The following is a 26,313-nucleotide window of genomic DNA, read 5'->3' as shown; positions in this document are numbered from 1 at the left end:
TCAGGAACATTAGCCCTGGAGGTAAATGCAGTTTCACTGACGCAAGGTTAACGGTAACATCTAGGTGGGGAACCTATCTCAGTGGGGAACCCGGTGCCCTCTTCTCTGGGACCTAATCTAAATTGATTTACAAGGGGCTGGCAGGTGGACCAAAATTCCCTGGGCAAAGGGGTTATCTTACATCCGACAGTGGGATGTGGTACCAAGGGACAAAGGAGGTAGCCCAAGGGTTAAAAAGTGCTCGCTCCTCCATGGACACCTTGCACCCTCCCTCTGTCTCCCCTGCCCTGGCACAAGTGGCTTTGCTCAGCACCACCAGAAGTCCCCACGCAGACCCTTGCAGGCTATTGGGGCTGCAGCTGCACAGGGTATCACACTGGTGCTAAAGTGTTGCAAGGAGCAGATTTGGCCCTGCCCTCCCATCCCAAACCTGCCCCTGCAGGGACCCACGGGCTTAAGCACTCCTGCAAGACCCCTCTGTGTTTTATTTCATCTCCTATATGGCCAAGAGCAAGGGACGGTGCTCCCTTTGCAGGATGGATGAAGCAGGCAGGTGTGCATGGCCCTGCATCTGCCTGCCTTGCCACTGGTGAGGTGCTGGGGTTCTCGGTGGTACCAGAGGAAAGCTCAATCACAGCCCATCTAGAAACACGTATTTATTGTGATATCAGCTTGTAATCAGTACTCCATCCCCCCACTCTCCCCCAATGATTCTGGGCCCCTGTGGGTGCCCTAATCCCCCCCATGTCTCCAGAGCCCCAGGTGAGCCCCAGGGGCACAACTTCACTGTCTTTGCCAGGCTGTGGGCTGCAGGCTGGAGTTTGGCCGTGACAAGGCTGCCATGCAGGGGCTGTGGATGCGCTTCCAGCTGGCTTGCGAGGGCAGCTCCAGCAGACTGACGGCACCAGAGTGGTAACAGAAGCCGGATTCAGGGTCCTTCACCATCAGCTGGGACATCTGAGCAGTCATATGTCAAGACCCCCGAGCACGCACATGTGAGCAAGAGATACGAGTGCGGGAGACACCGCTGTGTCCTCTCCTCTTACTGTGTGCCCTCGGTGCGAGCCCAGATGTTTTGGGAGCTGGGAAAGGCGCTGACCAGGTGCTCTGCTGCCACTACACATATCCCGTCAGGTTGTAGGAGCTGACCTCACTCTTGGCCTTCTGCATCTGTTTGATGGAGGGCTGGGGACTCCTGCTCTTCAGGAGCTGGGGCGAGTAGGGGCCCGATGGGTCACGAGGAGGGCAAGAGGCACAGAGGATGGAGCCACCGATGAGGGAGAGCAGAGAGGAAATGATGCCCAGGTATAGAGCCTCCCCCATCTCGAATTTGGTGCTGTCGGGGAGGATGGGGTTGTGGAAATCTCGCAGCACCACGTGGATGTTCCACACCAGTGGGATGAAGCAGAGCAGCCCCCCGAGAATGAAGACCACACCACCCACCACCGCCACTCGGTCCTTGGCCGGCGAGCCCTGATTGAAGACGGTGCACCTCATGCCCACCACGGCCATAAGGCAAGCGAGGGAGGAGACAGCACAGGAGCTCACCATCAGGGCCTGGGCTGCCTGGATGTCGGGAGGCAGGTTGAGCAGGGAGCTGTAGATGTCACACTGAGTGATGCCTGTGCTGTAGGTAGCACACTCCATCCACAGCCCCTTGGTGAAGCTCACGGCCGTCACGATGCTTGAGCCAATGTAGGAGCTGATCTTCCAGTTGGGCAGCAGCGTGGTTGTCAGCGTGCCGATGTATCCCAGGAAGGCCACGATGTAGCCCACCAGCTGGAGTCCCATAGAGACCATGGTTGGGCCGAGTGTCACCTCTCCTGCACGCTTACCTTCCCATGGCCTCTCGCTGTGCTGAAGCTTCACCCTGCTTCTGTGGGTGCTGGTTTTGTGAGGGCACGGGCGTGTGGGGGGAGCCGGGGGATGGGAGGTTACCTGCAAAAGTGGAAAGCAATCCCTCCCTGATTAACGATTGACTCGAGCCTGCAGAGAAGCGCCAAGCACCCTTTCACCTCTGTTATCTTCCCAGGCAGGCTTCAAGAGGCAGCACAGCGCAGCCCAGGCAGGCTGCCAAAGCCCTCTCTTGTGCTGAGGGCAGGATGGGGAGCTGGCTGGTCCCCAGCAGGTCTCTGCTGTGCCATCTCCTACTGCATGGTGTCTCCTGGTGCAAGCCTCCTCAGCCACCTCTTCCTCCACCCTGTGTCCTGCTTAACGGAATTATTCCTTTGCTGCTGACCACTCCTCCAGCTGCCTTTGCAAACTCAGCTAATCTTTATCTTCCACTGTCTCAAGGCAAAAAAGAAGCCAAAACACTGTGACTGCATGTTGTTTGTTTGGGACTGCTGGAAGTGCTTTAGAGTGGTGGCCCTGAGGTTTCCTCAGCAGAGGAATGGGGTTTCCTAAGGCATCTGCTGCTGTCCACCCACCCCATGGAGACTCCAGCAGGGATGGGGCAAAGGGATGCGTTCTCTTGAGGCTGAATCACAGCTATCAGCCTTCCCATGTTATGATGACAGGAAAGAATGGCAAGTGACAGTGACACCTACATCCCTGGGAGAGGTGGAGGTCCACGAAGGACAGCAATGCATTGGGCACAGTTTGTTAATGGTGAGTCCATGCCAGCTTGTGGGAGCACTCTTTCCTGCAGCGAGGTGCAGCGTGCAGGGATTCAGTGTGTGCTCCCCATGCGGGCGCTGGTGCCATGGGGTTTTTTTCTGCCCTGGCTTGGGGTGGGCAACAGGGATTTGGCAGACACAGGACGGTTTGTTTTCCCTTCACCTTGTTTCAAAATTCCCCCTGCTGTGGTTCTTGCGAAACAGCAAACCACACAGATATCATACTGCCTGGCCAGCGGCCTCTTGCCCTGGGAAAGTTGCCGGCTGAGGGTGCAACCCCTCCCAGAGCCTCTGTTCCCCTTCCCCGGCCTTGGAACATCAAATGTTCGCTATCAAAGTTTCCTGACTTTTGTCTCCTTTCCCATGCGCAAACCAAGATACGGCCACTCAACCTTAGGGGTGCTGCTACAAAATTAACACCCAGGTTTGGGGTTCTGGCAAACTGGGGCATGCAAGGGACTGTGTACTTACAGAGATGGCTGGAGATGTGGTGCGGGACCGAGGGCAGCTGCAGTCCTACAGGAAGAGGCTCGTCAGGACCGGGGATCAGGGACTGCGAATGGTTCACGTCGGCTTTGCAAAATCCATCCACAAATCTCAGCCTGGAGGCTTACTGCAGATCAGAATTAAACCCTTTCGGTGTCAGGAAGGATTGGGGAGCTGGGATGCCTTGTTTTGCTCGTTTTCTATTAATTATCAGGGTAGGTGGTTGCCTAAGTGGCTTGGGATACCAAGCTAGGGCGGGGGCAGTGGTGTGTGGAGGAAAGGCGGTGAGAAGAGATGGGGTGGAGTGAAGGGAGCAGAGCCAAGGATGGAAACTGGCTGCAGAGATGAAGCCAAATTCCTCCCTTGCCCTCCATCTGTGCTGGCTCCCGGGGCCCTTTGCACTCAGTGGTGATGCCCAGCTGGCAGGGGCACAGTGGGGACTTTTCTTCTGCAGGGTTCAGCAACCTCTGGGACCTGGCTTGGCCAGTGCTGGAGAAGAGTGGCTGGAGATCGAGCTGGACATAGGGCAATGAAGTGGGCAAGCTGGCAAGGTGTCCTGCAGCACGCCAGTACCCTGAGAGATGGACAACCACGGCATTTCTGTCTTGTGTGCTGAATCCTGTCCGTGCCAGGCGGTATGCTGGGATTGCAGGGCGGCAAAACACCAGCAGGTTGAACTCCTCAGCCTTGCTTGTCCTCTGCAGGGTTTGTTATTGTAAGACTCCTGGCCCAAATGAGGAGCAAATGGGGACGGTAATGAGGGCTGTGCTCGTGCCGTGCCCCCTCCCGCTCCCCGGCTGCTGCAGATGGACAGGGGCAGGGAGGGCCCCTGGTGACAAATTGTGCTCAGAGCCAAGCTGATCCTGGCCGATGTTTGGACACTGCTGGCAGAGCTACAACAGGGACCATTTGCTATTTTCTTTCCTTGTCCCAAACTGAAACTCTCCCAGGATCAGGAGGTGACTTGCCTGCAACTGGCACCTCGCCTCTAGTGCCCAGGCAGGAGCAGCATGGGGGGTGGGATGCATAGTGGTGCCAGGGGTATGAGCCTTGCACCCTCCCACTGAGAATCTTTCCTGCACCTCCTGATACTGCCTGCATCCCAAAAAGCCTAGGGAGAAACAGGTGGGCAGGGATCACTGGCAAGCACTGCAGCCGCAAATTATAGAATCATCAAATTATTTGGGTTGGAAAGGACCTTCAAAGATCATCTAATCCAACTGCCCTGCCATGGGCAGGAACATCTCCTTAGCAGATCATATTGAATTGTTCCACCAGGAGGGGTCAGCCAGCTCTGGGTGGGCTATGTGAACTCAGCAGAGAGACTGCCACTGCTCTTTGCTGCCAGATTCGTACTGCAGCTGTGTCCAGCCCTGCAAGGCTGAAGCTTGGGGAGAAGCTGCCTTGCGTCTGTGTCCCGCTTACTTTGGGACTGGTCCTGCAGCCAGCCTTGGGGATACAACAGTCCTTGCACCTCTCTGCTGTAGGAATGGAACCTGGAACCTCCCTGGGGGACCTGAGCAGGGACATGTGTGCCTGAGCAGGACCACTGCAATCCCCTGGCACCTATCTTCACCCCTGTCCTCTCTTGAGCATCTTTTCTCTCACCTCCTGGTTGCTATGTGCTCGCTTCTGCTGCAGCCCATCACATCCCCTGCCCACTGTGATGCCCCAGCACTCCTGATCGTTTCCCCAAATCCCTTCTCCCTTATGCAAACGACTACTAAGCACACTTAATCATCCTTGTTAATTGTCTTTGCCCTAACCTATTCCTCCCCCCGCCCTGAGCCCTCCTGGGGACTTTCTCACAAATGGTGTCTAACTTTTCCCTTCTGTGTTTTGCTTTTCCACAACACTCTGCTTCCAGTCCCCCCCAGACCTCTGTTTACACAACTGGGACAAATTTCACACCCTGAGGTCTGCTGCCCCTTAGCCCCCAGCCCCACACTCTCCTGCCACAAAGAATTTGTGAGTCACTGACCAGGGCAGGGCTATATATAAAGCTATCCTCACCAAGGGCCTGCAGCCTTGGAAGGGACACCGCTGCCACCATGGAAGCTGCTGCATGTTGCCTGCCTCTCCGCTGGCTCCCACTGACCACAGCTGGTGCTTGCCCAGATGTGGGGCTGCAGCAGGGAGGAAGGTACTTTGGGTGCAGCATGGCTGGGGGGGCCGGTGTGGGCAGCAATGACTAGGTGGGAAGGCTCCAGGTGGGTTTGGGTGAAGGCTGTGCTGCTCCCGGTTTAGGTGCAGACCCCGCGATCCCAGCACTGTGGGTGCAGAGCCTGGGAAGCAAAGCTGGGAGCTCCTGCAGGGAGGGGAGCATAAATGGGGTGGTGGATGTGCCTGGCACCAGGGCAGAGGCCGAGCCATGCTGGCAAGGTTGGGGTGGGTGGCTGGGGTGTGGGCGAGCAAGGCAAGTGGGGGTAAAAAAGCTAGGGTGGCCATCATGCTCATCCTGCTGTCCTCCCCCAGTCCCAAGCCACTCTGGAGACCGTGGCTGCCCCAGGAGGAGTACACGACCAGGCGGCAGAGGGAGCAGATGGACACTGTAAGTTTTTTTCTTCCTGCTGGGGCCCACTTTTTTTCTGTTGGCAGTGTTGGGGTCCCTGTTTGGCAGAAAACCAGCCTCTGGCCCCAGACTCCTTTACCCCTTGTGAGGGCTGAGCAGAGGGCACTGTCCCCAAGGGTGCCTGCCTCCTGACACCCTGCCCAAAGCCCGCAGGAGGATGGCTGCAAGAAAGGGTGAGCAGGGGGTGCTTCGGGTACCCACATTCCCCGACATCGTCTCTCCACATCCCGAGCCTACAGCCTGCTGGGGCAGTGCCAGCTGCAGCAAACACAGCTGCTCTGTGGGGCCTGAAAGGGATGCCTGTTCCCGGCCTGGCGGGCATTCCTCAGGGGGTTAGCAGGACGCGTGGGCACGGTGGGGGAGATTACACTGGCAAAAAGCCCTTGTGTGGGGTTTAGATGCCAGCTTCCTTTGCGGGAGCACAGGGAACTAAATCCATTCAGCAGAGGAGCGGGGAAAAGTGGGATTCAGTCTGGCCCCACAGGGACACTGTGCGGGGGATGTGAGGTGCGGTGTAACTCCCTGATGACAGAAGGGAGAGGTCTGTACCACTGCCACCAGAGTAGGAGTGGGGGCAGTGGGACACGGGGCAGGTCCCAGACCGGCTCTGTCTCCGCAGGCTCAGCCCCTCGATGCTGCAGGAGACCACAGCCCTGACAAAGCACTAGCACTGTTCTGCCACCCGGTCAGGTACGTCCCTCTGCCGGTGCCATGCCCAGGGCTGGGACAGGCAGGCCCTCATGGTGATTCTCCCCAACAGGCTCCTGTGGCCCAAATCCAGGTGTTTTGACTATCTGTACAGCGTGGGGGAGAAGCTGCTGGAGAACTTCCCGGTGCAGGCCACGCTCTGCCTTTACGATGACTCGGACAGTGAGGGGGATGAGGCTGAAGAGGATGATGAGGATGGCGATGAGGGGAACGAAGGCGAGGCTGGAGGTGCCGTGCCCGCGGTAGGGGCAGGCTCCCCCCGGCCGGCCTGAGGGCAGCGCACGTGGCACTGGGATGGAGGATGACCGAGGCCCTGGGCAGTGCGGGGCCGTCGTGCCGCGGGGCAGCGTGAGCCGGGTCCGGCAGCCCGAGCAGCTGTGACGCTGAGCGCGGTGGAGGGCCCAGCCCCGTGGAGCGGGCAGAAGGCCCAGCGGGGTTGGCAGATGGTTTCCGGAGAAATAAAGCGTTGAAACTCTGATGGCCTCCGCGGTGCACGGGACGGGACGGGACGGGGCCGCCCGCAAGCGGCGACTTGATCCCCGCTCGCGGCCCCGCAGCGCCGCCCGCAGCACGAAGCGCTGCGCCGCAACGGGCGTGGGACTACTACTCCCAGCAGCCTTTGCGGCCGCATCGCACTCTCCCATTGGCTGCGCGCTCATGCAGTCCATGTTTGATTGGGGAAAGAACTCGTAGGCCCGCCCTCTCCTCCGCTCCGCGCTCCCTATTGTAGAGGCGGGAGGAGGAGGCGAGGCGTGCTGGCTGCGGCGGGATGCGATTGGCCGGGGGGCGGGCTGGGGGCGGAGCTTTCCCCTTCCTGACCGTCGGCGGGAGGGAGCGGCTGCGGTGGGGTGCGAGGCCGCCATGAGGTACGGGTGGGGCGGCGTGAGGCGGGCGGGGGGCGGCACTCAGAGTGATGTGGGGCACTGGGGTTTGGGGCTATGGGGAGTGCTTCGGGCCGTGGCGTTCAGGCTGTTGGGAGGGGAAGAAAGATGCCGGGGCCGGAGGTCGGTGTATGGGCTTGGGGGGGGGCTGCGGGCAGGGCGGGTCTCGCTGGGAGCGGGAGGTGCTGTGGGGCCGCGCATCCCCGTGGCGCTGCTGGGGCGGGGCGCGTTGTCTGGGGCGCTGCCAGGAGCTGAGGGCACCGAGTGGAGCTGGGGTCTGGGCTTGGCGGGAGGGGGCCGGGCGGCGCAGGGCCAGGCCGCAGCATCGCACTGGGGGCCGCCGTGGGCTGAGGCTTCGGGCCCCGTGGGGTCTGGCGTGCGGAGCGGTGCAGCCTGCCGCCCGCGCTGTGGGTCCTGGCACAGAGCGTCGCCGTGGCTGGCAGCCGTGGCTGAGCGGCGTTGAGGGAGCCGGAGGGCTCCCCGCTTACTGGGGCACGGCGCCGGTGTCGGTGGATCCCTGGCTGGGATCGCGCGCCAGGCTTTGCCAACGCGATTTCCTCCTTTGGCATCAGTGACGGGAGCGGGGGCGGAGATGGGGGGAGCCCGGGGGAGACGCAAATGTGCGGCTGCAGCATCCTTGCATTCACGCTGCATCCCTCGCGCCTCCTCGCTGTTGCTGTAGCAACCTCCTGTCGATGGGGTATTTATAGAGGAGGCAGAAGCGGGGGGGACGGGGCTGGGTCAGCCTCCAGCATCTCTCATACGGTGTGGGTGGATGCGTGCTCAGGGAGTGCTGCTCGCCGGCTGCCAGCCCTCCCGCTCGTCTCACCTGGGGGCGGTCAGGAATCTGCGTGCAGAAATTAAAAATAAGCATCTGTGTTGCTCACCCTTGTGGCGTGCATCCGGGCAGGCGTCTCTTGTGCTTGTCGGCTTGTGCAGAGCAGGCTTATTGTTGTGCTGGAATAAACCGTCTCTTGTTTCTGACACTGGGTGGTGCATTGGCACGGATGTTTGGGGAAAAGAGTTAAATATGGTAAAACTGATCATGACTGTACTTTTATGCCTGCATTGTGCTGCTGGATGTAAAGCGTGCTTCGTGGAGCCTGGGATCCTGGCAAGTCTAGTCTTGAGCATGTTTATTTCTCCAACTCAGTTTCTCATATGTATCAGGTAGAGAAGGTCTGATGCTCATCACCTGCAATAATGAGTGATAAAAAGTTTGTGTGCTGTGTGGATGCTGGGGCAAGTTTTCTATGCAGCCTGTTCTTTGATGCTGTGAGTTTGAGTTTCTTCATTAAAACTGACAGCAGCAAAATCAGGTCAGTGTCTGCTCACAGCTGGCAGAACCTGTAAGGGAACGCGCAGCTCCCGCAGCCCGTGAGCTCCGATCAGAGCTGGGAATGTGGTTTGGAGGAGCAAGATCAAGTGCACTGTTCCTTGTGAAGAGAAATGTGGATGGCTGCCTGGTCTAGGGAGTGTGAGACAGCTAAACCTGTCATGTGTAATTGTTCTGCTGCTTTCCCTCTGTCCTGCTTAAATCCCAGGCTGGGTGTTGCAGAATTTCTCAGGCTGTTTAAAAGAAACTGCTCTTTGCTGATGGAAAACGGCTCCAGGCGTCCTCGGTCTCTTGCTGCTTTTAGTACAGGAACCTCAGAAAACATGCAAAACCTGATTTTGGCAGGGAGAGACGTTAGCTTTACTGCGAAGGTGTTTGTTGGTGAGGTCTGATACCACCTGATGTGGCGATACACCAGCACTGCTGTGTGCCTGGATTCCAGCCTATTGTGTGAAATGGGAAGTGTGTTTCCAGTGCTGCTGACCCAGCGGATGGCTTTGTGCTGCCACTGACCTCACCCCAGCAGAGAGCTAATTGAAGCGCTTTGGGGATTACTCTGAGTATCTGCAGTCCTGGACCTTAGATCAGCTCATTTTAGTTCCTGCTGTTTCTAAACTGCCTTTGCTCCTACATCCACAATACATCCCTGTGGGAACTGGCTCGGTCTTTTGATGGAGTTGTGGTTTTGTCACAGCAAGGTGCCACGAAAGGTGAGAGATGAGTTTGGCCAGGATGGTCTGATCTGTGGGATCTTGAGCACAGTGAAAAGACAAAACATGGAACATAAATGAGTGAAATTCCTCCTGCAAGCAGATAATAGTATTGTCTTCTACAGAGCTTCACTGTTGCGAGGTTTGGTTTGGTTTTGTTTTTGAAGTGCAAAAGGTGCTTTTCTAGCAGGAGAGTTGACTTTCTGCATATACAGGGAGCACAGCTGCTACTCTGAGCTTTGCTGAACACCTTTTAGGAGGTGCATGTCCTTTTCTCTCCTGCTAAGTAGTCATCTTGATGGCAATGGAGAAAACAATCTAGCAGAAGTGGATGCAAAACAAGTTGATAGCTTTACCTGTATCCATCAATCCTATCTTGGAGGGAAGAGCACCAGTCTGTTCCCAGCAGCTTCCAGCTCTCAAGTCATCCATGTCCTGATCTTCCTCTTTCCTTCCTACTTATCTTGTCTGTTTGGCTCCTGGGGCAGCACAGCTCCTGCAGGGACCTGCCCTGGACAGCTGATGGTAGCAAGCGTGCCAGGCAAAGGAAGGCTCTGGTGCCAGGTGTGCTCTGTGCCCAGCAGAGCATTGTTGATCACTCTCCAACTACATGTCCTCATTGGGTGTGCCTCGATTCCATGACTGGTAGACTCTCCCATTTGCTCGTGTTGCTGGAGGTGTTGGAGTCTCCGTCACTCGGAGGAACTGTCACTTTCTGAGCATTCTTAGTTCTGTAGACTCAAAGGTCGGGAGCTTAACAGGTTGCAAGGCTGGGCCTGTTGGCCCTGCTTGTCCAGGGGGCACATCCAAACAGCTCCCTGCTAGGGGTGAGAACTGCTGACCCTGAGTGCAGTGACATGGGCTGCCTTGAGGGCTGGGGGTGCCCTGGCCCCCTCAGCCGTGTGCTGAGTGGGGAGATCAAGTATTCCCTGGTTCTCAGGGGAGGTAATACTTGGCTGACAGCTTCATGGGTCTTACAGATAGCACCCTGCTTTCCGCATCAATCTGACCCTGGATAGTGGAGGGCTTGGGCTTTAGTGTCTGCTGGGATGAAATTGAAGCTGTTGATGACTCTCCTGTTTTCTTCCTGCAGGTAGGTGGGAGTCCCCCGCAACTGAGTGAGGCGGCATGGCAAGTAAGTGTTCCCTGTTCTCCTCCAGCACCACTACCACCTCTACATCTGCAGTGGGGGAATGTTTTGCAGATGCCTTACAAGCAAGAGGCACCTGTATTTTCGGGGAGGGTTGGATGCCTCTTATCCCTTGACTCTTATCCCTGAACATGGTCTGAGGTCCAGCCTGCCTTGTGCCTCTCTCCGCTGTGCAAGGTGGGAGGTATTGAAGGGCAAACCTCTCCAGGACTGCCTTTATTTCTATGAGGCTTGTTGCACAAAGCCTCCCTGAGGCTTTTTGGACTGACTGACTCCTTTACAGGCATTGCTGGTCTGCACCAAGATCTCCCAGCCATGGTGCTCCCCAGAAAGGTGGCCCATAATTCAGACTGTGCTGTCCTGCAGCCCATGTTGCCTGGGACGCTGTGACTCTCTGCTCCTGGCAGGAGCTTGTGATGTAACACAGCCCTGCTGGAGCACGCTGCATCTTGGTGTCTGAAAGAGTGAGTGCCCAGCACATGTGGCAGTTTGGTGCCAGCAGCTGTGAGGACCGGCCTGGCAAAAGCTGGGCTGAGAACAATGAGGGTGCAGGGTACAAAACAGCATGTGGTCTGTGAAGGGCTGGACACAACCCTCTGTCCTCACTCATCTGGGCAGCCTCCACAGAGGCTGCATGCAGCAGTGCAGTGGGAACTCTAGGAGGACAGTGGTTGTGAACAGGAAGATGCTAGTGATCTGGCTGATGTCTCGGGATCTGCTGAGGGTGTCACCAGAGCCAGCTGTGAAGGCAGAGGCAGCAGCCAAGCTGGACAGGAGGAGGACTCCAGGCATGACAGGTATGCCTCCTTTTGTTATCTGTACTATGTTAAGTAGGGGAGGGAGCGGAGATCTCCAGGCAGATTCTGCCACAAAATGTATTTTTAAATCTTGTGTAAATGAGGAGGGTACCCAGTTGTTGCCCTGACTTCCTGCACCTTTTCTCCCTCGCAGACCTTAAGTGCTGACTTAGTAGCACTTGCTGCTTGTGGGAGCTGTCCCTTGTGGTGGCAATGCCCCCTGCCAAGCAATTCCTGTCGTGCTAACCCTGAAGGCTGTGACTTACAGGAGTGGTTTGTGGTGGTCAGCGTGTTCACCTGCGTGTGCTTCCCCAAAACTGCAGCCCTGGCTGCCCCTTTCCAGACACAGCCATGTGTCATTCAGGCAGGACAGCCCTGGGTAGAGGTATGGCCAAGCCTGCCTACCGCCAGGGGCCAGCAGCACCTTAGGAAACTTAGCAGGGATGGCAGTGAATTCCTGCTCCCCCAGCCTAAAGCTCTAATCTTTCCTGTGCACTGGTGCTCCAACTGGTGTGGGGAGACTTGGAGAGGCAAGAGGAGTCAGTACAGACACTGCTGGGATTTGAAGAGTCTTCCCTATGTCTTGTGGTTTGGAGACAGCTCCTGCTCAGCTGTCAGCTCTTCCTGTGAGTTGAGGATCCCAAGTCAGAGAGAAGAGTTTACAAGGCTCTTGTTTCCTGAAGGCCACTGGTTTTCCTGTCCTGATTCCCATGCATGTGGGAACTGTTTGTGCTTTCCATGTTAAACAGGGGAGGGATCAGTGACTTAGTTTCCACCCTCCTGTTATTTCTAGGTCCCTGGGTGAGATTTTCTAGGGGAAGAGGCACATGCCTCTATCACAGCATGTTTTCAACAGAGGCGTTGTTTGTGATACCTGCGTGCATGTCTGTTTTTATTTCCATCACAGTGACAAGTTCAGCAAAGCAGGGTCAAGTGACTGGTATCTGCAGGGATGGAAAACTTTGCAAGTGAGATCTGCAGCTAAGCTTTTTGCTCCAAGGTGTGCTGAGGAAGATGGAAAGAGTCTCAGGCTCAAGTGCTGAGGAGGGGAGAGTTAATAACGCAGCTTGATCAAGGCAGGAAGCCAAGGAGGTAAGGCCAGATTTCTCCAGCGAAAGATGGGACGTTTGCAGAATGGATGGTGCCTTTGTGAAATTTCATCCAATTCTGGAAAGGGTCAGGAGAAAGCCAGCCTGCCACCCTGCTTCATCTTCAGCCAGGACAGCCCTCCTTGACTGGGAAAGCCAAGGCAAGCTGATCCCTGCCCTCCAGCATTATGCCTTCTGTGCCTCTTGAAGATGCTTTTTTTGGTTATCCTTGTTATTTAAGGAAAAAAAAAAAAGATATGTTTGCATAATAAAGCTGATTCTGAAGGGAAAGTCTCTGACTCACATCATTCATGCTGTTCTTCATTCACACCTCAGTGGTTCAGCCCTCTGCAAACTCTCTCACTGAAGCAAGCCATTAATAAATCACTAGGGGGACGTGCACCTACACAGCACATAAAGAGCACAATACCTCCAAGCACGAAGTGGCATAGCACTGTAGTAGTTTCTTACAGTGTGATCTTTCCCCTGCCTTGACACTTGTGAGTATTCTCAAAAATACCTTGCAATATTATTTTAGGAGCAGGATAAATGGAAAGTAAAGCTGAAGGAAACATACTGACCTCCCCAGTGTCAGGCTGCTACTGAATGTTACGTTTGATCATTTACTAAGCATCCTTTTCTGTTATATCCAAGTTGGTCTAATGGGAGACTCTGGCAGTCCCCTTACCTCCTTGTCCTGCATCTGTTCTTGTTGCTGCAGTGTGAATTGGTTCATCTGGTTGATCCATGGGAAGACTGAGCCTGAGGGTGAAAGAGGTAAACAGGCTTCTGTAGATCAGCCAGCTGAACTGAATCATCTTACTCAAAGGGCGCAGTGAGATTGGCTGGGTGGGAAGAATCAGTATCAACCTACAGTTGAATGTGTTCAGCTGCACTACAGAAGGGCTGCCTTGTGAAATGTGTGTGGGATGTTTGTATCCTGGGAGGGTCATGGTCTGTGTGCATTGTTGCTTTCTGGACAGCGTCTCGCCTCTCCTGTGCTAACTGGGGGTCAGTGTCCCTGTTCTAGGAGCTCCCTTTTCCCCAGGGAGCCTCTGCCTGGCCCTGGGTCCTCTTTCTGATTTAGTTGCCCTGTAGCAAAGGGGCACTAAGGTGAAATCCCATCAAGGGCAGAAGGTTAAAAACAAGTCTGTTGGAGCTGTCCTGTGTGGTCTGAAGCTGCCACTTTCTGGGTATGTAGTAGCCAGTCCTGTTGGAAGGATGTTGCTGGTGCTGCATGTCTCTGGGCAGACCCCAAAAGCCTTACTCCCCACTGTGTGCAAATTGCTGTGCTAACTAAACTAGCCATGGGCGATTTGGTGTTTGGGATGCCTGTTTCACCAAAAACAGGGGGGAAAACCTGGCTGTACAGAGGCCAGGTGTGGGTTTGTCGCTGTTCAGCATCTGTGCCTTGTGTGTTGCAGTGTTCTTGGGGGCCAGGAATGCCCACTCAATCCTGAAGCGCTTTCCCCGAGCCAACGGCTTCCTGGAGGAGATTCGGCAGGGCACCATCGAGCGGGAGTGCATGGAGGAGGTCTGCAGTTATGAGGAGGTCAAGGAAGTGTTCGAGAACAAGGAGAAGACAGTGAGTTTGTCCCACCGTGCTCCTCAGCGGATGTGTGAGGCACTTACACCTTAGCATGCCGTGGGTAGAGAAAAGCACAGTGAGAATGGCCTCTCCTGTTCCCTCTGTTCTCTTCAGCCCACAGGCAGCATGCTGTAGCCTCACTTTCCAGCATGGTTTTCCCTTCTTAGGCAATGCTCTCTCCTTGTCATTGCTGGGACACCCTGCACAGCTGCAGGTTGAACTGGCACTCCCCTGGCATGTATAAGAGATTTATACTGCTGTCCCCATATCTCCAGGCGGGTATTGATGTGGGCTGTATTTCTTCCTGCTTGATGTAGGGGCTGGTGGCTGCTGTTGAGGTTTGCTCCCATCATCTTTTTTTGCTGGGTCCCATAGTTGGTTCAGGTACTAGCAGAGCAGCTCTCAGCCCTGGTGAGGGTGCTGCAAGGCAACTGGAAAAGGCCTCTTCTGTGGGCTTGGGGACAGCAGTGTTTATTGCATGTGATGGTTAGGGGCTGCTTGTCCCATGCACGAGCGCACGGTAGTTCCTTCTCTGTTCCTGCTGCAGATGGAGTTCTGGAAGGGCTACACCAACTCTGTATACTCTGTCAAGGACCCTGGGCACAGCACCGAGCGCTCAGACGCTATGTATGTGGTGGTGCCCCTCTTGGGAGTGGCTCTTCTGATAGTCATCGCCCTCTTCATCATCTGGAGGTGCCAGCTGCAAAAGGCCACCCGTCACCGCCCTTCCTACGCCCAGAACCGCTACCTGGCCAGCCGAACGGGACGCAGCCTACCCAGGGTCATGGTGTACCGCGAGCGGTCACAAAGCCAAGGGGAAACTCAGTATCAGCGAGAAGCAAGCAACCGGGGGGCTGGAGACAGCAGAGCAGGGGGCACCCCCCAGCAAGATGGTACTCTCTGTCCACCAGAGCATTCGGTCTCTGTCCTCTCCAGACTGTCCAGTGCCACCCCTCCACCTTCTTATGAGGAGGTGACAGGGCACCCAGAGAGCAGCAGCGGTGAAGAGACCAGCATCTCCTACAATGACCCTCCACCAAAGTATGAGGAGATCGTGGCTGCTGCTCCCACTGCAGGCAAATAGAGGGTCTGCCTCCCTTTTGCCTCTTCGCACACTCATGCTCGTGCACCCACACCCCTTGCCATCCCCAGAACCTTGTTCAGGTGGCATTGATCTCCCTGTCTCACTTGTACAAGCTGGTGCCATCACACAATAGCCTTACCTTCCTTACCAAAAAACAGCCGTCCCCAAGCAGGGTGAGGGTGGGATGTGGGGATGGCTCTGGGTTCGACCAGCCGTCCCCTTCTCCTTGCTCCCTGCTCACATAAGTGCTGCAGCAGCCAGAGCAGAGCAGCAGCTTGTTCCTGGCTCAACACGGGGGCCTTCCCCATGGTGCATTTGATTTCATCACTTTCCCCTCAGACATAACATTTCCCATGACTAAAACAGCCTCACTGCCTCCCTGGGGCTCAGCCTTACCCTGTGTGCACGCTGGCTCATCGACCTGAGGCACGTGTGGGGCTGGTGTTGGAGTTGGTCCCTTCCGTACCCAAATCAGCAGGGGCTGGTTTGTGATGTGCTGAGACCCCAGTCCTCACTGTCTCCCATTTGGTGCTTGGTGCTCTGATGAGGAGGTGAGGTGGCAGGAGGGGTTCTCGTTTCTGTCCCCACGGTTTGTGACTGGGGAGAAAATTCTTCCTTTGTGTGGATTTGCTGCCTGGTGGGATTGGGGAGCCCAGTCCCTCCTGCAGTGATATTTGTTGTTGGGAGAAAGGGGAGGAACTGGTCAAGGAGGTGCTTTGTGATCTAGAGCCCTTTGGAAAGGGAGAAAGGTTTGTGGTGGTCTTGTACGTGAGGTAAGTTGCTTTGGAACCACCAAGATGGCTGCATGGCTTTAAGCAGTGGAGATGTGCCTCCTTCCTGCAGGTTCCTGCCCCACCTGTCTGGTGCTCTCCCCAGATGTGGGATGCGGGCACAGGGAGTCTGCAGATGTGCCAAACCTCCCTTCTGCCTTCCCCTAACCTCTCCGTCCTGGCCCTCTTCTCAGGGCTCTTGTCCTCCAGGCCCCTCTGGTGGGCAGAGCACATGGCCACGGCCATGGTGAGGAGGGCCTGCTGGCAGAGATGGCTGCAGAGGCAAGCAGTGATTGTGCCACCAACCAGGCCCTGGCAGCTGGGGATGCTGGTGGGACGGGAGCAGAGCTGAGTCCTGCTCTTGGAGCCAGGGCAGAGCTGAGCACGTGCTTTGCCGTGGGACCAGCGTGTCCCCTTTTCCTAGGCAGCCACTTCTAGGGTCCATGCGATGGGGCTGTCCTTTCCCAGTCATGTCTGGTGGGCTATAAGGGGGTTCTCACCAGCCCCCAGGACCACCCCAGAACCTTGTAGCACTGCCCCCCTGTGGCATTCACCCCAGCACCGGTCTCCACCAGCACCATAAGGCTGTGGTGTATCCGCAGGCTGCCCACGCCCCGCTGTCCTGCTCCGTCCCAGTGATGCTCTCAGCCCGGAGCTGAGGTTTGCCCAGCATAGCTGTCCCTGGGGCAGGGTACAAGCCCTTGGGGCCTGCAGCTGCCGGCACCTTGTCCGTCCCTTCCCAGGCCTTCACTCTGCCTTTCGGCCTTAGTAAATGCGGGTGATGGGACGACCTGGCACCGAGCTCGGGGGTCAGAGCTGGAAAAGACCGGAGGGAATCAGAGGGCGCTCTTGGATCCTCTGTCTTTGGTGCGCGGTCATTACCTTTGCGGTTTGTATTCTGTAAAACTTGGTATATTTCTGTGCAAAAAAAAAGGTATTTATTAAAAAACCCTCACTCTCTGAGCGGCACAGGGTGGCTTTTTCCCAAACTGCTGGGAGAGGGATGTGGGATGGGGCACCGCACCCCACATGGCTGGGCATGCTAAGAACTGAGGAGGTCCTATGAGCCCGGCTGGTATGCGAGTGTGAGGGATTTCCTGGCGGCTGGGAGGGGATTTGGGCACACAGCTCGTCTCGGCATTCCTCTTAGATAATCCCCTTTAAATAGCAAGACTAGGGCAGCGCGAGATTTATTTTAAGCCCTTTCAAAACTGGATTTTATGGTAAGGCCTTGGACTCCGTCCCCATTCAGAAGCTTTTAAAACCGTCATTCATCCCAAACGGATCGTTTTATCGCCGCACGCTCCACCAAGAGGCAGAGGAGATCAGCTCCGACGCGGCGATGGGCGGGCGCTGCTGCCCGGGGGCCTCGGGCTGGAGCACGGGCTGTGCGGGCTGTGCCTTTAAGCCCGGCGTTGTGCCAGGAGGGGAGGGCTCGCCCAGCTGACATCACCTCCCGGCCGGGCGGGCAGGAAGAGCGGCCGCTTACAGGTTGGGAAGTTGCTTTAAACTGCCAAAAAAAAAAAGAAAAAGTAAGTGCCCGCTCCTACCCCGCTCCTCCCTTCCACCAGCGGGGAGCGGGCGCAGCGCTGGGGCAGAGCCCGGCTCCGGGGGAACCGTGGGGGGAGCCCGCAGCTGCGCTACGGGAGAGGAAAGCAGAGCCGATCTGCGAGCGCGGACCCCAAGCGGGGTGTGCTAACCCGCCGGGGGCGGAGGGATGCTGCTGCCCCTCCTGCCCGCGCCGGGAGAGAGGCGGGCGGTCCCTCCGCAGGGCAGGACGGGGGGGTCCGCTCCTGTTCCCCCCTCCCCAGCGCCGCAGCCCCCGGCTCAGCCCGCCGGAAATTCCCCCGCGCTGCCGATGCGAGGGGAAGCGCAGCGCGGAGGTGGGGAGCGGCCGTGTTCCGTCGGCGTGAGCAGGATTGCTCGGTAGCAGCTAGAAAAAGCCCTGCGGAAAGTTAAGGCAGAAATCCGGCCATTTAAGCCCTTTCTTCTTATGGATTTTGACGGTTTTTTTTTTCGTTTGTGTGGCTTAGGCTCTCAGAACGCGCTCCTCGCTCCCCTCTCGTCCCTTTTCTCCTTAGGAGCTGCGGCAGTTCCATCGGTGATTAGAACATGAACCTCTCCCCCCATTCTGATTTATTGCTTTTCATATGCTGCTTTCCCAGAGAGAAGGCTGAGAAGACAGCTCAGGGCGTTTGTTCCTCTAAAACCCCAAAACTGGAGGAGAAACCCAGCGATTGCCATGGCTGCGGGCCGTGGGGCTGCGTGTCTGATCCAGCATTCTCCTGCGGGAATGGCACCTCTCTGGGACAGCCCCAGGACTCACTGTTGGGGCCGACCTGCTTTGCAGGGACAGGGGTTTCGTTCCCACACACGTGGAAGCAGCGAAGTGCTGCAGCTGATGGCGCTGGGCAGATTTCTGTCCCTTTAATTAAAAGAATTTTAATGATGGAGGAGGAGAGAACAGAGTGAAGTGATTACTGCTGGCGCGGAGCTGCCCTGGCATGCCTGGAGTTACAGGGCTGCTGGTGCTGTGGGATGGGATTAGTGCTCCGGGGCTGTGTCTCCAGACATCTATAGGGCTCCAGGAGTGCTGCTGCTCCCAGGAGGTGGCATGGGGATGGGGATGAGCATGGGGATGGGGATGGCAGCGGGGAGCCCTGGCTGCTGCCAGCTGGGAGCGGCTTGCTGGGCTGGCAATGCAGCGTCAGAGCGCAGGGTGCTAAAAATAGAGCCCGACGTGATCAGAGCATACAGAGCCCCTGCGCTCCGCTCCTCGCCTCCTCCCATTCTCCCCCTCTGAGCTTTGAAGGGGAAAACGTCCGCAGTGGTTTGGGCTGTGCTGGGGGATTTTGACTCAGTAGCAAAGGGGGATTCCTTGGTATTGCAAGATCAAGGGAGGGCAGCAGGGAGGGCTGAGGGGGACGTGGGGGAATGGGAATGGCTGGGTCTGGAAGAACCCAGAACAGTACATCGGTAATGTCAAGAACAATAAATCAGAAAGCAGAGAGTCAGAGGGGCTGGGGACCTGTGTCCCTGCTGTGTCCGTGCTGGAAGAGGCTTCCTTTCCCTGTGGGAGGATGGTCAGTGTCCGACAGCGCTGCCTGAAGCAAAGTCCATCCCGTTCAGCTCCTTGGTGTGGATCCCTCCAGGAGATGGGCATGAATGCAGTATGGCCCTAGAGGATATTACAGTGAAAGTGTGTGTGGGGACAGTTTCGTTCTCCCATCTCATGCTGCTGGCAGCAGTTCCCACCTCATGCCCTTGCTCCCACCAGCTGGGCTCTATGGGACTCCCTGTTCTCCGGCACATCTCCTATGGTTCTGTTTGTTGTTGTTTCTGCCTGTGTGTAGGTGCCTTACAGCACGTGTTGCCCCTGTGCAGGTGCCACTGCCTCTCAGCCTGCTGCTTTCTTTCCCCCTGCGTGAAACCTCGGCTCCCCGGGCAATCTGGGAAAAACAAAAACGATGTGGCCACTTTTGGAGCAGAAAGTGAACATAGTCCGCTGTGACCTGCTCTTCACTGAGGACATCAATCGAAGGATGCGGGTCCCCAACAGACTCACAGTGGCAAACAGCTTCAGCCCTGTGGACGAGGAGCCCATGTCCGAGGGTGTCCCTCCTTCCTTTCCAACGCACGTTCCCGTTGGGATTTCTCTTGCAGGTAACATTCTGGTTTTTTTGGGAGTGCTTGAAGTGTGGTGGGTCTCTGTAACATTGTAGGGAGAAGAAATATTTTCTAAAGCACTTGGTGGTTTGCTTTGCAAGAGGGGAACGAGTCAGATTGTAGCCATCTTTCTTCTGGAAGGTAGAGTGGGAAGGTGGAGAGATGCCTGAGGAGGAAAGGTGAACAAAGGTGACCAGCAGAGGGCAGGAGGGGCCTTAGATCCAAAATGTGAGGAGCACTGTATGGAGGTATCTCCTTCCACATGTCTTCCAGTTTCCTCTCGATTTTTGGGATGCTGAGACATATGGCCCTGCTCTTTGACAAATTGTTCCCAAACCTTGTTTTCCTGGAGTGGTACATCCAGTTGATTTCCAGTCCACACCTCTCCGGGCTCTCCAATTGCTCACATCTGCAGAGCATGGCTTTTGATGTACATCCAGTAACTGTGGACAAAGGGCTGGCAGCCCTATTTGGGAGGATCTCCCTTCCCTGCAGCCCTGAGAGCAATGGGGCACACTCAGAGTGTTTCATTCTTCCATTTCTCTTTTCTGTGGAAACATCAGATGCAGATCTGAGACCCGTCCTGCTGGACCAGCAGAGGAATGTCCCCTCCGCTGAGGTGTGCATGTCTCTAGGCTCCTCGGCTCAGCATTCCGCCCTGGGGGAGATCCCTTTTCTGCACATGGCTGGCAGATCAAGTGCCCAGAATCGCAGACGATTGGTACTGTATTGAGGGCGGGTGGGCTTGCATGTGTTGGCGTAGGGAGCGTGTTCCTGGTTGTTGGTTTGCTCTGGAGGTCCAGGATCGTCTCACTGGGATGGGGCTTGCGCAGTGCCCCCACTGCTGAGGGCTTTTCATGGGGCACAAGGCTGGCTCTGCCCAAATTGAGCGTGGCGGTGATGGGTTGATGGTTGGACTGGATGATCCTAGTGGTCTTTTCCAACCTTAATGATTCTGTGACTCTCATACATCTGTGTTTGATCCCAGCAGGGCCATCACAGCAGCAGGTTGCGGCGGCAGAGCCAGCACAGCAGTGGGTCACGGCGATCCTCAAGTGACAGTGCCCAGCTGGCCTTGCCCAGCCCAGCCCGGCATCATGAGCAGTGAGCACGGACCTGGAGTGGTGTGGGTGGGCAGGGACCGGCATCCCCTGGGGTCTTTGATGCTTTGTGTTGGTGCCCCAAGATGGGGGGGGATCCACATCAGGGCTAGCTCCAGTCTTGCATGAAGCTAGTTAAGAGGAAAGTGTCCTCCAAAGTCAGTAAGGAGAGGTTTGCTGCCACCTGAGGCACATGGGACAGCATGTCCCATCTTGGAGTTTATGGCAGCACTGTTGGTCCTTGCTGGCTGTTGGGTTTGCAGCCAGGGGTGAGCAAAGAGCACATGTGCTTTTCATGAGCAGTAATGTGGTTGACATCATGGTCTTTCTCTCCAATGGAGAAAATCCTTGAGCTTAATCCCAGAGCAGAGCCATCTTCTGCCTAGAAGAAAGCCTGTCCTGGGCTGGCAGAGAGGTGTGGTTGTCACACCGCCATTGCTGCCTTTGGAGGAGCCAAGTGACTGAACCTGGGCTGCTGGAGGGGCTCCTCTCACCCGGTGACACGGAGGTCTGGGCGTTGGTGGCATTGCCCTGAGGTGCTCGGGGCTGCAGGAGGGACGAGAGGCCTGTGCTTGTGCTGTGCAAGGTCAGGCAGTAACCACTGTGGTTCTGTGTGCATCCCAGGCTGGACACCTGCCCCCCACCTGCTCGCAGTGCCCCACTCCCCCTCCTTGCTGGGACAGGCAGGATCTACTCCATGCAGAACATCTTCCAGACCATGTACCTGCTGGGCCAGGTGCTCTTCCACCGTGTCCAGAACTCTCTTCAAGACCCGGTGCCATCCAGGTGACATTGGCTCATCCCGAGCCACCTCCCTGCTGCTCTACACAGACCTAGCTTTGCCTTGCTGAGGCAGGAGACAGCCCTGAGCTTTCTAACCTCACAGGACATGGCTGCCCCAGCCCCTTCTTCTTATCTATCCTGCCAGCTCTGGGTGCCTCCTGCTTGGCTTAGTGCCACCCAAGGGACCTAACACCTCCTGTGACACTACTGGGTTTCAGCTACTCTTCAGTGCTACTCTTTCTGCATGCCTTGATAGAGTGATGGAGAAAAATGTGGGAAGGGAATCAAAACCCAGGACAGATGGCCCAGTCCTGATCTTGTCACCAAGACACCTCTCCCACGTCCTCACAACATGCATGGCCATCTCTTGGTTGCTCTTCAGTGACCTGTTCATAGAACCATAGGCTATCTTGAGTTGGAAGAGATCCATAAGGATCATCTAATCCAATTCCTAGCTCCACACAGAAGCACCCAAAAGTCATAGAATCACAGAATCTCCAATATTGAATCGTCGGAATACTTCTTATTCTCCTTGAGCAAAACCTCCAGGCAGATGGGGAGGAGAGGGAGCATCCATCATCCATGCCATCCACATGGTACTGTGGAGGAAGGAACTTTGAGAGCAGGATGAGTCCTGAGCTCTGCCCAGCTCTCCATCTCCCTTTGGAGCCTGGCAATTTGGAATGCCTCTTCTTGGTACTCTGCATCATTTCAGATGCATGCTTTCTTTCATACCTCCCACAGCAATAAAAATGTGGCTGAGCTGACTTGTTTATCCTGAAATTTTAATAAAGAAAGCTCTGGCCTCAGCGAGAGGCTAGAATATTTCCATGGCAGTGACCTCTTAAAGGGTATGAGTCATCGGAGGTAATTTCTGTTCTCTACTCTAAAGGGTGTTCACTTGTGTCAATGGGGATTTTTCAAGTAAAAGCTGCAGGAAATGTCCAATTTTAATGGCTTTGTACTGGGTGAAATTGGATATTCTTTCTGTTGTGACTTTCATATTTACCACAGCTGCATTATGTGGATGTATTATCTCATGAATGTGTTTTCGGGCCAATTCCTTGAATATCAGGAGTGAGTGCCCCCCTTCCTGAGGTCCCCAGAGGACCTCGTTCAACACTGTTAACCCATAACGTGTCAGTGTGGGCCTGTGGCAGAACATAGGCTGGTTTGAGTTGGAAGGGACCTTTAAAGGCCATCACTCCAACTCTTCTGCAATGAGCAGGGACACCTACAGCTCCATCAGGTGCTCAGAGCCTCGTCCAGCCTGACTTCGAGTGCCTCCAGGGGACGGAACATCCACCATGTTGGTGTGTACAGGAGAACTCTGCACTGTGGATGAGCTGATGCAAGGCTACCCTATAACAATGAGAACAACATGGCAATTCTAATTTCTCAGTGTGGATCTACTTTATTTGTGGCTTTATGCCGTGTACCATGGAGCAAGGTTGTATCTGCAGGAGATGCACATCCATGGACTCTGTCCCATTATTTTCAGGGATTGAGGGAAGAGTTGCATCGTTGTGATGCTTGTTAATGCTTCTGGTTGCAAATAACTTTTGCTGTGAGGGCAAAAGGCGATGCCTTTTGTGAGGGAAGTGTTAGAGAGGAGCAAATCCTGGTGCCAGCAAATCCAGGCAGACTGGCACATGCTGAGAGAGGTCCCCCCACTGGTAGCTGCTTCCTTCCTGCTGGGTCCTCTCTTGCTGGGGTAAATACTGTCCCTCCATTTGGGCTTTGGCTGTGGGATCTCTGTTTGCCTGACTTGCTCTAATGATGGTTTATCCCATCCTCAGAGGATTCCTCTGGCTATAGAACATGGACTCCGGGTAAATACATTTTCTCTCTGTTGGGTCTCTAAAGAAACGTAAGCATGTGGCTTTCCTGTTGTAGCATGTGCTGAGTGCTTTGTTGTGATCACTGCGGGCTGCATGGTGGAGGTATAAGCATGATGGGGTAAGAAGAAATTGGTAGATGCTGTGTGAGTGCTGTTTTCTCTCATGCTGACAGCACGACCTGGATGTGCACGCAGTGCTGCATGGCTGGGCTCCCTGTGGCAGTGCCGCGTGTGCAGGAGGGACTGCTCCTCCCAAGCAGTGTGTGCATCTCTGTTTTCCTCCCACAGCTCCCAGGAGGCTGGTGCAGCCCCGGAGGAGGTCATCGTGGCCGAGGCTGCAGCAATGAAAAAAGAGGTGAGAGAAGGAGTGTAGGGCTGCAGGTGTTTCCTGGGAAAGCCGCAGGAGGGTGGATGAGGGTGCCCCAGGGCTTGTTGCTAGGGCCTGGTTTGCTGACATTGCCAACTAGCCCTGGGTGATGCTCCTCACGCTGCTCTCCTTGCAGCTGGCCAGGATCTCGGAGCGGCTGTGCGTGCTGGAGGAGCAGTACAAGGCCTGGCGGAAAGAGGAGCCCCTGGTGTACTCCATGCTGCTCTCTGCTTGCCTCGTCAACACCTGGCTCTGGCTGTGGAGATGATTCTGTGCCTTGGGCTCCCCAACCCACCCTGGGCGAGAGCAGGGAAAGGATCCTTGCTCGTGTACCTGCGGATGGTAAAACCATGTGTTTCTTCTGAACTTGACCTGCTTTTTGGCATCCTTTAGGATCTGAGGTGGAACCATAAAGCTGGACCTGGTGCCACAGCAGCTGGAGATGGATGACAGGGAGTGGTGGGGTGTGACAGGGAGCATGGCTCAGCATGCATAGTCCCAGGGCTGGGCTGTGTTTGGTGTATGGTTGCAACCATGCGGTGTGTTTGATGGGGTCAATGGTCATGTGGGAAGCTGCTGTGAGAAGCCCAAGTCTCATAAGAAATTTGTGAATGACACAAGAGGGATCTGTCCTGCACAGTGCAATGGGAGAGCCTCTGCCCCTGGGGCTGTGTATTGGAGCAGGCACAAAGTGTTGGGTCTCTGTGGACGTCAGGTCCTGTCACAGTCTTAGGCCATGGTTCATCTGGTCCCCTGGCTGTGTCACAGCTTGGACAACTTAGTTCTGCCTCCATAAAACTCATAGAATTCATAGAACCATAGAATGGCTTGGGTTGGAGGGGAACTTTAAGCCCACCCAGCCCTACCCCCTGCCATGGGCTGGCTGCCCCCCGCCAGCTCAGGCTGCCTAGGGCCCATCCCACCTGGCCCTGAGCACCTCCAGGGATGGAGCACCCACAGCTCTCTGGGTAGCAGTGCCAGTTGCTGTGGTCTCTTCTTCAACTTCCACCCCGAGAGCTTATGCAGAGTGTTTGTGTGTTTCTGAACTGCTGCTAGGTTTTCTTTTCTTCCTTGAGCAACTGTGTGAGCAGCCCTGTGCCAGGGTAGCCCCTGCTTCAGGATAGGGGTGGACCCAGAGGAGCTGGGGGCTGCCATCCGCAGGGGAATTGGACCAGATGATCTTTAAAGGCCCCTTCCAACTCAAACAATTCTATGATTCTATGATCCCTGTGACCACTGCTGTGGCACCACCTCCTCGGCTCCTGTTGTGCTGGAGGCTCTCAGCAGTGGGTTTGCAAGTGCTCAGATCCCAAGTGGCTGTAAGAGTACTGCTGAACTCTGGGCTTTTCCAGGAGCTTGGCTTTTTCCCAGGGAGAGGTACATGGGAAACCTCCCTGGGGTGATTATAAGACCTCGTAATAACAGTGCAGGCACCAGACAGGCCATGGACAGTTGCCCGTTTGGGCAGCAGTGGGTATTTGTGAGATTGCCAGTGCCAGAGGGCAGGATCACTCCCAGTCTGCTGCCAAGTTGCAACTTCAGCGTGGTGCAACAGCAGAAGTGAGGGGAATCCTTGGCTCAGGTGCTAACTAAAACCAAGCCCAGTTCAACAGCTCTGCTGGTTCTTTCCTTCTTTGAGGTTTAGGAGCACTTGGATTCACGGTGAATCGAGATTCTCATAGTGGTTCCATCCAATGCATCTGCTAGAGTTATGCCTGCAGGCTTGGGGCAGGTGTTGCCAATAGGGCCTCTCTGTTCCACCTATAAATGATTGTAGCTGGATCTGCAAATCACCCAGATGTCCCGATGGCTTATTTACAGACACGGATGCTTAGGTGTTCCCTGCCTGCCACTGCATCAAGCCTCCATGGCTGTAAATCTGGCAGCTGGACATTTACTAATAAATAACTGTCCCACAAGTAATTGCAGGTCTGAACCTGTGGCTGATGTCTGGGCTGAGGACAGCGCTGGGATTTAGTGCAGGTGAAAGCAGGATGGGGGGCTGTGCTGCAGTGCTGTGTGTGCAAGGGATGGCAGCAGGGCTGCTGGCATGGCTCAGGGATGTGGACAGGCTGGAAATACGTGGAGGTGAAGCAATCAGATGGGATGTGTTCCTGAAGGCTGATTATGGGCAGGTTGTATTGGGTAGGTGGCCTGGTTTCAGCTGGGACAGAGTTGCATTTTTCCTTCATAGTGCCTGGTATGGTGCTGCGTTTTGGCTTTGGGAGAAAAACCGATGCTGATAAACACATGATGGTTAGCTGTTGTGAGCAGCGCTGCACACAGCCATGGACCTTTCAGTTCTCAGCTTCTGGCACTGTGCTGCCAGTGAGGGGCTGGGGGGCACAGGGAGCTGGGAGGGGATGGAGCCAGGACAGCTGACCTGAACTGACCACAGAGTATTCCATACCACGGGGCATCATGTGGGAAGCCTTGACAGCGGTGGGGAGCTGGTAGAGCAGCTGCTGCTCAGGGACTGGTGGGGAGTGGTCGGCGGGTGGTGAGCAATTGCATTGTGCATCACTTACTTTGTAAATATATGTTATTATCATTACTATTTTCCTTTTCCTGTTGACTTAGTAAGTAGTTCTTACCTCCAGCTATGAGTTCTACTTTGTTTTCTGTGCATATTTTAATAAATTCTGTGTGTGCTGGATGTGTCTCCCGTGCCAGCAAATCCTGGTGTGGGGTGGGTGAGGTTTGCTCCCCTGGCAGCAGGGCACTGCCCAGCTCCTCAGTGCATCTGCAGTGCATCTGCAGACTTCCTCC

General features: G+C 55.6%; 4 protein-coding genes across 20 annotated transcripts; 3 read left to right on the top strand and 1 right to left on the bottom strand.

The window, feature by feature from the left end:
• CLDN2 (claudin 2) lies at positions 166–6,280 on the bottom strand. The gene is made up of 2 exons (XM_021406526.1): positions 3,090–6,280; positions 166–1,938 (listed from the first exon to the last, which is right to left on the bottom strand). Exon 2 carries the CDS (start codon positions 1,798–1,800, stop codon positions 1,117–1,119), a length of 684 nt encoding a protein of 227 aa, XP_021262201.1. The 5' UTR covers positions 1,801–1,938; positions 3,090–6,280; the 3' UTR covers positions 166–1,116.
• On the top strand, positions 5,554–6,894 carry LOC110403336 (protein ripply1-like). The gene is made up of 3 exons (XM_021406451.1): positions 5,554–5,655; positions 6,206–6,366; positions 6,437–6,894. The coding sequence occupies exons 1-3, from the start codon at positions 5,554–5,556 to the stop codon at positions 6,654–6,656; spliced, it is 483 nt and encodes a 160-aa protein (XP_021262126.1). The 3' UTR covers positions 6,657–6,894.
• Positions 7,176–16,751, top strand: PRRG3 (proline rich and Gla domain 3). Of its 11 annotated transcripts, none has more exons than XM_021406169.1 (6): positions 7,176–7,250; positions 10,405–10,446; positions 11,089–11,258; positions 12,166–12,350; positions 13,771–13,931; positions 14,482–16,751. In XM_021406169.1, exons 5-6 carry the CDS (start codon positions 13,872–13,874, stop codon positions 15,016–15,018), a joined length of 597 nt encoding a protein of 198 aa, XP_021261844.1. In that variant the 5' UTR covers positions 7,176–7,250; positions 10,405–10,446; positions 11,089–11,258; positions 12,166–12,350; positions 13,771–13,871; the 3' UTR covers positions 15,019–16,751. The 11 variants fall into 11 exon arrangements, 9 of the variants coding, with proteins under 9 accessions (XP_021261844.1, XP_021261843.1, XP_021261842.1 ...); XM_021406168.1 differs by having other exon boundaries at positions 11,080–11,258; XM_021406167.1 differs by having other exon boundaries at positions 10,745–11,258.
• Positions 17,116–26,200, top strand: LOC110403186. 7 transcript variants are annotated; one of them, XM_021406159.1, is made up of 7 exons: positions 17,123–17,320; positions 19,173–19,451; positions 20,018–20,175; positions 20,443–20,558; positions 21,179–21,340; positions 23,466–23,532; positions 23,681–26,200. In XM_021406159.1, exons 2-7 carry the CDS (start codon positions 19,256–19,258, stop codon positions 23,810–23,812), a joined length of 831 nt encoding a protein of 276 aa, XP_021261834.1. In that variant the 5' UTR covers positions 17,123–17,320; positions 19,173–19,255; the 3' UTR covers positions 23,813–26,200. The 7 variants fall into 7 exon arrangements, with proteins under 7 accessions (XP_021261836.1, XP_021261837.1, XP_021261834.1 ...); XM_021406158.1 differs by having other exon boundaries at positions 17,175–17,320; positions 17,954–19,451; XM_021406156.1 differs by having other exon boundaries at positions 17,176–17,320; positions 19,142–19,451.

This window comes from Numida meleagris, chromosome 8 (genome assembly GCF_002078875.1).
Source record: "Numida meleagris isolate 19003 breed g44 Domestic line chromosome 8, NumMel1.0, whole genome shotgun sequence".
NCBI lineage: Eukaryota > Metazoa > Chordata > Aves > Galliformes > Numididae > Numida > Numida meleagris.
Note: the sequence above shows the minus strand (reverse complement) of the source record. Positions and strands in the feature narration are given on the sequence as shown.